The sequence below is a fragment of the Centruroides sculpturatus genome, unplaced genomic scaffold (genome assembly GCF_000671375.1).
Source record: "Centruroides sculpturatus isolate CEXI.00-Female unplaced genomic scaffold, Cexi_2.0 scaffold755, whole genome shotgun sequence".
NCBI lineage: Eukaryota > Metazoa > Arthropoda > Arachnida > Scorpiones > Buthidae > Centruroides > Centruroides sculpturatus.
In genome coordinates this window covers 273,151-285,449 of record NW_019384882.1, presented here as the reverse complement: position 1 = coordinate 285,449, position 12,299 = coordinate 273,151, and the positions used below count along the sequence as shown (strand labels likewise).

Genomic DNA, 12,299 nt, shown 5'->3' with positions numbered 1-12,299 from the left:
AACATTTTATATTATTAATTATTATAAAATGGCATAAAACTTCATTTTGAGGATAGAGATGAGTTTTAAAAAAATTTACATGCTAATAACGAGTAAATTCATCATTCATTCCAACCCACTCGAGATACTACACATTACCTACTCTATCTACCCATCCCTTGAACCTATAATCATCAAACTTTAATGGCATCAATTCACCTAATACACAAACCTCCCTTCAAAATTTCAGAAATTTTCGACAAAAGGTACAAGAGTTATAACGCTTCATATAAATGAGGATGTTTGTTTGTTTGTTTGTTCACTATACACTCCTAGGCCGCTCTACCAATTGCTACGAAACACGCCGATTACTTTAATATAGTTCAAACTTAGACAATGTCTTACAGCCTACCTCAAAATATTTATTGTATTTCTATATATTAATCTATCGGCAAAAATTTAATTTATAATTTAAAATATATATTACAATGTATTCACTTAATTATTTGTGTTATTGTCCTTATTTTCCATTTATGTCTTTTAGGATTTATCGGTTTGGCCCAAGACAAAACTGATATTAAAAATCCATTAGAATATGGCCTGATACGAAACAATATTAAAGTATTATTATATTTATAGCTTATGAGAAAATAATTAGAACAGTTGACAAGACGACAGTGTAATTTATATCTTAGATACCTAAATTATTCCCTTTGTCCTCTTCTCTCATAAGTAATTATACGTAATTTTTACTTATGAAGAACTGAAAGTTTAGACTATATTGTGTATAGTCATGAATTAATTTTACTTATACTTTTGTGTTAAATATTTTTCTCCTCTCAAATTTTAGCCTGTCCTTTACAGAGATTCAAATATATTTCCTATGAAAATTACACCCATTTTAAATATACTTCCTGTTTATATTGCATCCTTTATAACGTATTTCCTGTATAAATTGTGCCCGTATACGGTGTATTTTCTATACAAAACTTTTCCATTTGTAACGTATTCTCTATTTAAAATTGCACTCGCTTCTAACGTATTCTCTCTGTAAATTAACACTCGTTTATAATATAGGGGAGATCGGGGCAACTTCGGCATGCGGGGCAAGGTTGTCAACCGCTTTTTTTAAAAAACAAATTAAAAGGAGACTTTGGTTATAGGTTAGGCAGTTGAGTTTTATTGGTGGCTTGTTGAGTGTAGTGTTTTTATTGTTCTGCAACAACTTGACCTCATGAAGATTTTGCAATGAATGCAACTTTGGACTTGGATCTTAAGATAATAATTTTATATTATTTATAATTTATGTACTGTACATGATGGTAAGAAAGTGTTGCATTAAATAATAGTTATAGAATTTTTATGGGTTTTTTTAGAAATTAATTTAAGGTTTTGTAGGTTTTTCTTAGTTCATGGCTAACTGGTAAATGATGAGATATCTATTAATAGTTGCAATTTTCTACGCAAGGTTTTGTCTAAAATGATCATAAATTGCATAATATATTGCAGAAAATGTCTTCTATTAAGTCAAGTACGTTACCGGGAAACAAAGAAAAGCTCATTTGAATACAGTAAACTCACGATTTTTACTCATTTGAATACAGTAACTCACGATATCTCATTAGTTAGTATTTTAATTCTTTCCATCCTGTGGCACCAAGAGGGCCTTTTTTAATCATATCTATCACAAGTTCGTCCAGGCCCAGTGATAAGTGATGATGCACAATGCTTTCGACAGAGATCAGGAAAAATTCCCATGGTTTCTTATTCTAACTCATACCCGAGCTTACAAAGCCAAAATTATGTGTTGCAGGGATACCAAACGCATCTTAACTAGTTTACTTTGGTACTGTACCGAAGTAAAGTTAAGGTACCAAACTAGTTAAGATGCGATCCTCAACAAAAAACCCAATAATTACTTTATTAATCATTACAATGACTAATTTGGCATATATTTAGAGGATATACCAACTGTTTAAGTACAAATCACAGTTTATTATTTGTTTAGATTATGTAAAATCTATTTAAACAAAACCTATAGATAATTTTACACTCTCAATAACTGATTTCTAAAAGTTTCCCGAAAATAGTCACTCTAACAATAATGGGATGAAAAAAAAAACCTAAGTCATGGTTAAAACGAAAACTTAGCAGAAATAATTGAAGTTTTGCTTATCAGATATATACACAGAAAATATTTTAAAATATCATTACACATCACCCATGAAATCTGGAAAATCGATTGTGCTTTTTAGATTTCCGAGATGATATGCAATCATTGTGTTCTCAGAAACAAACACTGTCGACAATATCTTGATAATAGCAATTGTATAATGTAGTTAGTTGGATGTTCGACAATTATTTTCACTAGAAATACTTTCATAACACCCGGTTTCCTGAACTCGTTCATAGAAGATACAATTTCTGATTTGTACAAACCGAGAAAAACACATAATACAGTATTAGGAAAATGGCACACACTACAGCATTGTGTCGTAAAGCCAATGGTATTTTTGTTATTTGCTTTGTAATTTATTTATATTAGTATAAAGAAGTGCTATGTCACCATTACTATACATCATCAGTCTGTTCTTTCCTTGCTTATCTAAACAGAAATAAATGTTTTGTTTATTGTAAATACGTGATAAAATATATCAATGGAGTTGCTACGTAATACCTCTAAGCAATATTATAATTCGAATCGTCACAGATTCGCATTCCCATCATTTAACTTGTGGGTTAAATACTTTAATTTTACAATAATGGGATTTCATGGTGAAGTTTCTCAGTTTTCTTCACGTGTCTAATACCTAAATAGAAATAGAATCCATAATGGGCTTGCTAAAAGAGTCCCTCTTAGTGCCAATAGGGTGGAAAGAGTTGAAAAAAAAACACCGAAATAGGGACAAGGTTCTCACAGAAGGTCGTCTCGGAAGGCATCCCTTTTGGCACATCGCCTTCGCGTTGCGTTGCATATCCTATCAAACCAATCATCGTAAGTTGTCTGAAGAATAAAATGAATTCAGTAAAAATTAATACAAAAGTAAAATGTATTTCGGCAATTCTCTAGAAATTTAAAACGAATTTCCTGTTTATTTCATATCTATAAAAACTTCAGCACTTTCCCGGCAAAAAAAAAAAAGTCAAAATTATGTGTGGTGTCATCTGTTACCAGAGTTTATTTAAATAAACATTTTATATTATTAATTATTATAAAATGGCATAAAACTTCATTTTGAGGATAGAGATGAGTTTTAAAAAAATTTACATGCTAATAACGAGTAAATTCATCATTCATTCCAACCCACTCGAGATACTACACATTACCTACTCTATCTACCCATCCCTTGAACCTATAATCATCAAACTTTAATGGCATCAATTCACCTAATACACAAACCTCCCTTCAAAATTTCAGAAATTTTCGACAAAAGGTACAAGAGTTATAACGCTTCATATAAATGAGGATGTTTGTTTGTTTGTTTGTTCACTATACACTCCTAGGCCGCTCTACCAATTGCTACGAAACACGCCGATTACTTTAATATAGTTCAAACTTAGACAATGTCTTACAGCCTACCTCAAAATATTTATTGTATTTCTATATATTAATCTATCGGCAAAAATTTAATTTATAATTTAAAATATATATTACAATGTATTCACTTAATTATTTGTGTTATTGTCCTTATTTTCCATTTATGTCTTTTAGGATTTATCGGTTTGGCCCAAGACAAAACTGATATTAAAAATCCATTAGAATATGGCCTGATACGAAACAATATTAAAGTATTATTATATTTATAGCTTATGAGAAAATAATTAGAACAGTTGACAAGACGACAGTGTAATTTATATCTTAGATACCTAAATTATTCCCTTTGTCCTCTTCTCTCATAAGTAATTATACGTAATTTTTACTTATGAAGAACTGAAAGTTTAGACTATATTGTGTATAGTCATGAATTAATTTTACTTATACTTTTGTGTTAAATATTTTTCTCCTCTCAAATTTTAGCCTATCCTTTACAGAGATTCAAATATATTTCCTATGAAAATTACACCCATTTTAAATATACTTCCTGTTTATATTGCATCCTTTATAACGTATTTCCTGTATAAATTGTGCCCGTATACGGTGTATTTTCTATACAAAACTTTTCCATTTGTAACGTATTCTCTATTTAAAATTGCACTCGCTTCTAACGTATTCTCTCTGTAAATTAACACTCGTTTATAATATAGGGGAGATCGGGGCAACTTCGGCATGCGGGGCAAGTTTGTCAAGCGCTTTTTTTAAAAAACAAATTAAAAGGAGACTTTGGTTATAGGTTAGGCAGTTGAGTTTTATTGGTGGCTTGTTGAGTGTAGTGTTTTTATTGTTCTCCAACAAGCGTAGTTGAATTATCAAGCAAATTTTCATTTTCGTTCAATTCCATATAATATTTTTTTTCCATTTATATTGAATTGGCAGGTTTTGTTATAATTCCATGATAACGAAAGTTACTTTTCCTGTTAGAAGGATGTAACTTCAACTTATTCACGTGGCCAGATCGTGGCTTGGCATTCTGTTCTCAGGGTTGTACTTAATGTTTCGAAATCATGACTAGCGGGGTAAGATCGGCAACATAAAGCCACATTAGAAGCAAAGGATAAAAATCAAACAGATGATAAATGAAAACATGTTTGCATTTGTTATTCATGTATATATGTCTTTGAACTTGCATTTCGTTGTAATAATATTAAATGGGTGTTGGATTTGTATTTCTTTGTTTTAATAGTGAATTCCAACTTATACATTGTTAATAACATAATTTTATATACGTGCCTATCTTGCCCCATTACTGTTGCCCCTATACCAGGGGCAACTTTAATAAAAATAATTAAAATAATTACAACTTTACAAAAAGAGAGAAGTTGCCGATCTTGCCCCTATACCCGGGGCAACTTCGTCAATTTCTCTCTTCTTGTAAAGTTGTAATTATTTTAATTATTTTTATTTCCAAACTGATTTTAACCAGTTCTATAGTAAGGTAACATTCCAATAGACAATATGCAAAGCTTTTTTTTCAGTTTACAGCAGTATTTATTACACAAAATTTAAGTAAAGCTTAACATGCCGATCTTGCCCCGATCTCCCCTATTTCCTATGTAAACTATTATATTTTTAAATTACACTTTATCTATGCAAAAGAACAAAGCACTCAACCCATAATTTGAAGATTATAGAACAAATCTAGGCATTATTCATACGACAGGTATTTACTTTTTTAAATTTCTACTGTTTTCCCCTTGGAAATTCTTAACAACAGCAGAAAATAATGCTGAAATGCCTTCTAAGAACGAAAAACTATCGAAATAATGATGTTTTCTACTCACTTCCTTATTATGAAGACAAAAAGAAATATAAAAAAAGAAAATTAATTGTTTGGTGTTGAACTTCCCAACCTTTTGCAGTAATCAACCTTCTTTATGGTTAGTGAACCCAGTTTGAGTTCGCGAACTACCGGTTGGGAAGTAAAAGTGCCGATTCGTTATATCACATTATGAGTATAGTCAATTAATTTGAAGTGTGTAAACAGCGTTAAAATTGAATAAATTTACGTGATAAAGTGTGTTATTATATTCGTAAGTGCCCATACTTTCATTTAATATCGAATGACATATCCTCGTTACGTTTCAGGGTTAATACCTTTAATAATCCGTCACCAGTGTCGGAAATGGAGCAACGATCGTTTCGTAAGCTTGGAAAATGAAAACAAATAACATTAAATAATCGTCACGTTTATCCACTATTTATGTGGAAATGTATTCAGCGAAAAAAAAAATGCATCTGTCTTCATACGTAACAACTGAGTTTTCGTACGTAACAATTCAATTTTCGTGTGTAAAAGGGGATATTTTTTATTTATTTAATATCCATAAATTTAAAAAACGCATTTGTATGTACAGTATATAAAAAGTGAATTTTTATACGTAACAAGTGAATTTCTACACGTAATAAATGAATTTTCACCTGTAAAAAGTGAATTTCCTTACATAACAAGCAAATTTTTATATAGAAAAATATGACTTTCGTGTTCATAAAATGATTTTCCACGAGTAATAAACAAAATTTCCGCTTAGAAGAAATGATTTTTTACGTGTAACAAGAAGAATTATCCTTTCATTGTTACGAATTAAAACGATTATTAACACGAGAATAGAAACATTTAAGTAACAAGAATGGTGTTGGACTCCGTGTAAATTTATTACTTTCAATCGAAAAACATTCTAGAAAGGGGGTAAGGAATGAACAATTTGACAAATAGTTAAGTCAAGGTCGACTTTTGTAGTAAAATAGAATTTCCTTGAACTCGATTAAATGTCGTCATACTGTAGTTTTAGATTATCTATTGTTATGTAGGTCTTGCGTGTTCTTTCAACATTATGATAATTAATAATTTATAGTGTTATATTTGTTATTTTTAACACTTTAAACTATTGTTTTAAACCCAGTTCCACACACTACAACTGTTAATGATACTTTTTAATTTTATTAATTATTGATTACTACAGTTTAAATATGTTTACAAAGGTATGTCTATCTGTCTGGATTTCATAAACGGTAGGTGTTTAATTAATAGATTTGTTTACTAGAAGGGGGAGTATAAGTACATTTAGACGAATTAAGGCTACCTACAGACCTCCAAATATCATTGAAACTGGCAATAATAGGTAGATTAGTGAGTTTATCTACCTGTGTGCCTGTTCGTAGTGGAATAGATACCGTACAAACTTATTTATATATAGTCTAAGAAGGAGATTCTACGTAAATATATTTTACATTTCCTCTTTGTTCGTCTAGAAATATAGAATAAATTTAAATATATTATACATTTCTAAAGGAAGGCAACAGACAGACAAACTCACTCACCTATTTATTTATTCCGTTACGAAGAATAACGAGTTTATGTGCCTCTCCCATAGAATATATTTAAGCAATTAAATTCATACGTACTGTACGTCTGTGTGTCTGTCGTTAAACAATAATTACACATTACTAACTTTTAGATTAATTTTTAATTTTTATTAATTAATTTAGCATATTAATAGATTTTAATTATAATTTTTAAAAATTTAAATCACATTTTTTTACAGAATTAAACCGATAAATCGGGTGTAGGAAGAGAAAAATTTCTACCGCCATCTGTTAGCGGAATGGGAAGCGAATTTAGATCGAATATAAAATTCGCGTATAGATATATACTGGATAAGGTTATAAATATGGAAACACATTTAATAATGAAGCCTATGAACACCTGCAAAAAAGAAAATTAAATTTAATTACGGCACATTTTATGTAAATGAGGAATAAATGGGCTTACCATATCCTTGATTTTAATTTCTGCATGCGAGCAAATTATGGCGTTAGATGATGACGAGATGGGAAACATAAATGCTAAAGAGCATAAAATGGCTACCGGGATAGACATCATCGACGGGTTTAAACCAAGATTCATTGCCTAAATATCATAAAAATTGTAGATTAAAATTTACTTTTTTTAGTATTTTAATTTAATAAATGAAATAGCTATTTAGTTTCTTGTGGTTACTCGTGGATCCAAGTGTGGCTCTGCACGTATTTCAATATGTGTACGGATCTACGAATGCATCGTTTTAGTATTTTGTTAAATTAGTTAAATAATTTAAAATAATCAATTGCTTTTAAAATTGAGTGTGAAATCCATAAAACAGAGTCTGAAATCTAAAAACAGAGCCAGAAATCCATAAAACAGAATCTGAAATCTAAAAACAGAGCCAGAAATCCTTTAAACAGAGCCTGAAATCCATAAAACAACGTAAACTTCATAAAATTAACTCTTTACACAACAGCATATGAGAATTTCATCTTAATTATTGAGGAATTCTTATCTGTTTTATTAAAATATTTTGCAATCTTTACAATTAAAATTCTTCCAACGTTTTCATTAAAAAAAATATTTAATAACTTTTTACATAAATTTTCGTCATTACCCGAATACTTTAACCTCACTTCGTTTATCTGCCATTTTATAGTGACCTTCACCAAAGTAAAGGTTATTAAAATGATGTCAGTAGGTTTATCGAATAATTTTAATTATTCACATAAATCATTCGAAAAAAAATTAATTTATTTTTGTATAATATCAATATCAATTATAGAAAATTTATTTTTAAAAATTTACATAAATTCGTACTTTGTCGTTTTATCTTGCATCTAACAGGTTACTGCTATATAACTGAATATCTTAACCTTAAGGTAAGCAATTAAGATGCATGCAACACTCTCGACAGACAACCAGTTACATGGCTGAGCGATAAAGGTTTTCCTTTCTAGGAACTGATATAAAACCATGGTTAACTGAAATATTCAAGAATAAGTTCGTCCGAATGCAGGGTCTTGCTCCTTCATTTTGAGCTTGACCGAACTTACATGCATACATAAAATGCCCTTTTAGTGCCCTTAAAGTAGATATATTTAGATTTTAAATACGATTTTCTATGGCATTAAAATTTGGATACTGATGATGATGAGCGCAAAGACATAATCCTACTTTTTTTTTTAAGATTTAAATTGATGACATTCGGTTACTATCAGATTTAAGCTTGTGGCCTTCGGCTATGTTGCATAAAAGGCTCCTGTTTCTCTTCTAAATAATAATAAATTTACAAGCGTGATATCTGTACTTATATTATATGCAAGACCTTAAAGTTAGCGATAATCAAAGTCACTTTGTGCGATATTCTGTGAGTGGAAAGTAATTAGGCATTGAAAAATTGCTATAATTTTTGTAATAATAATAATAATAATGCGATTGTAATAAAATTTGTGACCATTTATATCAATTAATAGAATTTTAGAATTCTTGCATCGGTGACGAAAAGCAGCGACAGAGAAAGGCCGTGTGCATAGTGACAATAAAGATGGCCGATCACTTGTCTGTTCGGGAGCGAGCGCAGATTACTGCACGCTATGAGGTGTGAAAATCAGTGATTGCTATGCAGAGATGGTGGCGTACGGTGGAGGACGTCATGCCACAATTCGTTTAGAAACAAGAATTGCCATTCGAAGCTAATGACCACAGGTTCGGTTGAGGGCGCACAGATAAGCCATCATCCATCCACATCAGGATCACCGGAAGTTTGAAGAAATTGGCCTTTAAATTGAATTTTAACATATACATCCGTATTTCCATTTAACGAGGTACACATAAAATAATTTTTATCGTCTTTGCATTAGAACTATAGAAAATACAACAATTTCTCAATGCCTAGTTACTTTCCACTCATTCTCTACGTATTTGGCTCACTAGTGGTCAAGTGGTTCCGTTTCTCAAACACTGGGAGTTCGGTCGTGAGTTCGCGCCTCGCCAGAACGAGTTGGCAACATGGAATTTTCCGGGTTTTCTCCACGTCTGTAACGCCTGAATAGGGGCCAGTTACCCTTAAAAAGACATTCCCCTAGGTAGATCGCCCAAGTGTTGCGTTGCCATAACTTAATCAAATCAAATATGTACGTACTGTACCTCGTATTTACTTTCAGATCATTATTTTCAATTGTGAGTTCCGGATATTTTTCTATTATAAACAATTATTAAGGTATTATTTTAAAAAAATAATACGTACCGCTTGAGTTACAATAGGAATTATTATAGTGGCAGTTGCCGTATTACTCAAGATCTCCGTAAAAATTGATGCAAAGATGGAGAAGATCACCAAAATTGCACTTTTGGATAAATTATGAAAGGATGCTAAATGATGTCCAATCACTGCAGATAATCCTGAATCCTAAATTAAACAAAAGGATACAGTCCAAAAATTTACATTTGTTAGATTTATACACGGGGTTGCCCAAATACCAGTTAACGGATTCTGTTTTAATACAGCAGGTTGAGAAAGCGCGCCAAAGCCGTTGTAGTTGTATATTAGACAAGAAGGATGACATTTCGAGCACTTATAAATAATAAAGTATTTGAATAAGAAAGTAATTTATTCTTTAGAATGATTAACTAACTTTTGGACCACCCTGCGTTTTAGCATAAGATATCCATATATAATGATATCATTAAGTTACTCACATTAATGGCACCCGCAATGGCAAAACCACCTCCACGAAGCAAGAGGACACCCCATTGCAATTTACTTTCTACAAGCTTCCACTTAACAGAAGAGAAACCATTTTTACTTTTATATGGAAGAATAAAAAGAAGTATGGCCACGAAAACGCAAACACTTGTATCGCTTGATTTCCTAAAAGAGTATTTACTTTTCTTGAATATTTCATAATTAAATTTTGCAATGATTTCAAGTTTGCCATACTTACGAGTATGGGAATAACGTACTCCATCCTTTTATGTAATTCGGATTACGAAAAATCCATAAGATCATCATTAAGAATAGCATTACCATTACTAAAATCTCGTTGTATCTATAATATTTTCCTTTAAAAGTTAATTTATGGCAATTTATGAAAATGGTAAAATAGTGAACTTACTTCAGGGATCCTAATTCTTTATACTTTTGGTCAATTATAATAGTTGATATATTTATTTTCTTAAGCTTTAATTTCTTCCTAAAATTATGTAAATAATAGCAAAAACTTAATTATAAATTGTATAAAATATTTCTATATAAAATGTTTCTCACGCATAACCGTAATGAAAAGATTTGATGCTTATTAAAAATCAGTGCACTGTTATGCAAATTTTCTTGAAACTACAAATTGAGTTCAATGTAAAGAGTCATTTTTAATAAAAATAATTGATTTTTTAACATTTTAAATTTAAGAAAATTGCTTGAAACAGTACAATTTTGCGATTCAGAATGTTGAACTTCCATTGCTTCTTGTATCATCCATAGATTCAAATTCGAAAACTTTCAGAATTATCATAAATTAAATAAATAATTCTAAACTTTTATGAAAGAATAGGCTGTTTTTTACTTACAAGCAACATAAGCATGCACAAAATATGCTCCAAGTTGATATAATAAGCAGCAAACTGAGTGGCACTCCATATAATAACCAAGTACCATAAGTTATCGTCACTGATTTGTAAAGTCTGCATACAAATATTACAAAATTATAAATAAATTATTATTATTATTATTATTATTATATACTGTAATACACAAAGAAACTTACTCTTCCAATACAAATTTCAGGACTAGATTAGGTCCTGCGCCCGTTAATGTTGCTAAGCTTCCTATATTTGCTGCATACGCTACACTCAAATAAATATATTTTCGAAGTTTTTCAACTTCCAAAAAATATTTTCCTTCTCCCATTTTGATACTAAAAAGAAACAAATTTTAATATTTTTAAATAAAAAAAAAATTCTACGAATGTGAACTCACGTCATCTTGTCAGATTTTGATTTTGAATTCTTGTTTTCAGGTTCTAAATAATAAAAACAATGCAAAAATTTTATATTTATATGAAGGAATTTTACGAATTTGAAATTATTATCACCTGATAAATTATTTTCGTGTACAGTTTTCATCGATTCTGAGTAAATTTCATTGACAGCAACGTCTATGATTGGTATCATCATGGTCACTGCTACGTTAGATATGCATGCAGCAAGACATGATGTGGATAGCATAAATCCCAAAATTATCCTGATTTTATGATACAAATTCTTAATTAATTACTGTAAAAATTATTAAATTAATTAAGGATTAATTAGAGAAACGAAATATTACCATTTCGGATCGGACGAAAATCTCTTCAATATTGTTAGAGCAATTCTTTTGTGTATATTGCACTCTTCGGCAAAACTTGCAAATATCATGTTTCCAATAAATAACATGTTATTTTCCTGAAATATTATACATTTACATTATATTTAATCTTTAACAAAGGATACTAATGGTAATTTACCTCGAAGTAATATTGGCAGATTCTTTCTGTTGATATTACACCTAGAAGTGGGAATAGTACCACAGGAAGCAAGGATGTCACTGGAAGTTCTACTACTTCAGTAATCCAATAGGTTATCATTATTATAATTACATAAGCACATTTTGATTCCTGAAATATGATAAATTAGTGATCTGGAATTTATTAAATTATGATTGAATGGGACGAAGGATAGAGAAAAAGCATCGTTAACTAAATAATCAGGAAAAATAGATATAAAATTAAATATGACGCTTATTTTATAATAATTATATGTAAATAATACTTGTAGTTTAATACAAATCCTGAAAACTTATTTTTTGGAATGTACATTAAAAGGTTTCCAGAAAATATTATTAAAATGTCTATCCGAAGAAGTGTATAAGAAAGAAAAACAGCC

General features: G+C 30.2%; 1 protein-coding gene across 1 annotated transcript; it reads right to left on the bottom strand.

Moving 5' to 3' along the window:
• Positions 1-7,121: 7,121 nt before the first annotated feature.
• On the bottom strand, positions 7,122-12,016 carry LOC111631044 (solute carrier family 13 member 5-like). The gene is made up of 12 exons (XM_023375236.1): positions 11,882-12,016; positions 11,704-11,819; positions 11,468-11,619; positions 11,356-11,398; positions 11,144-11,293; positions 10,947-11,060; positions 10,496-10,573; positions 10,325-10,429; positions 10,080-10,251; positions 9,628-9,789; positions 7,347-7,484; positions 7,122-7,280 (listed from the first exon to the last, which is right to left on the bottom strand). Exons 1-12 carry the CDS (start codon positions 11,999-12,001, stop codon positions 7,122-7,124), a joined length of 1,509 nt encoding a protein of 502 aa, XP_023231004.1. The 5' UTR covers positions 12,002-12,016.
• Between the last annotated feature and the right edge of the window lie 283 nt (positions 12,017-12,299).

Excerpts from the sequence above, each read along its gene's own strand:
- LOC111631044 (XM_023375236.1), bottom strand. The coding sequence starts at position 12,001 with ATGATAACCTATTGGATTACTGAAGTAGTAGAACTTCCAGTGACATCC. Across the intron at positions 11,820-11,881 it reads TCTGCCAATATTACTTCGAG|GAAAATAACATGTTATTTAT; the intron begins GTAAATTACCAT and ends ATAATATTTCAG. Across the intron at positions 10,252-10,324 it reads AGTACGTTATTCCCATACTC|GAAATCAAGCGATACAAGTG; the intron begins GTAAGTATGGCA and ends ATACTCTTTTAG.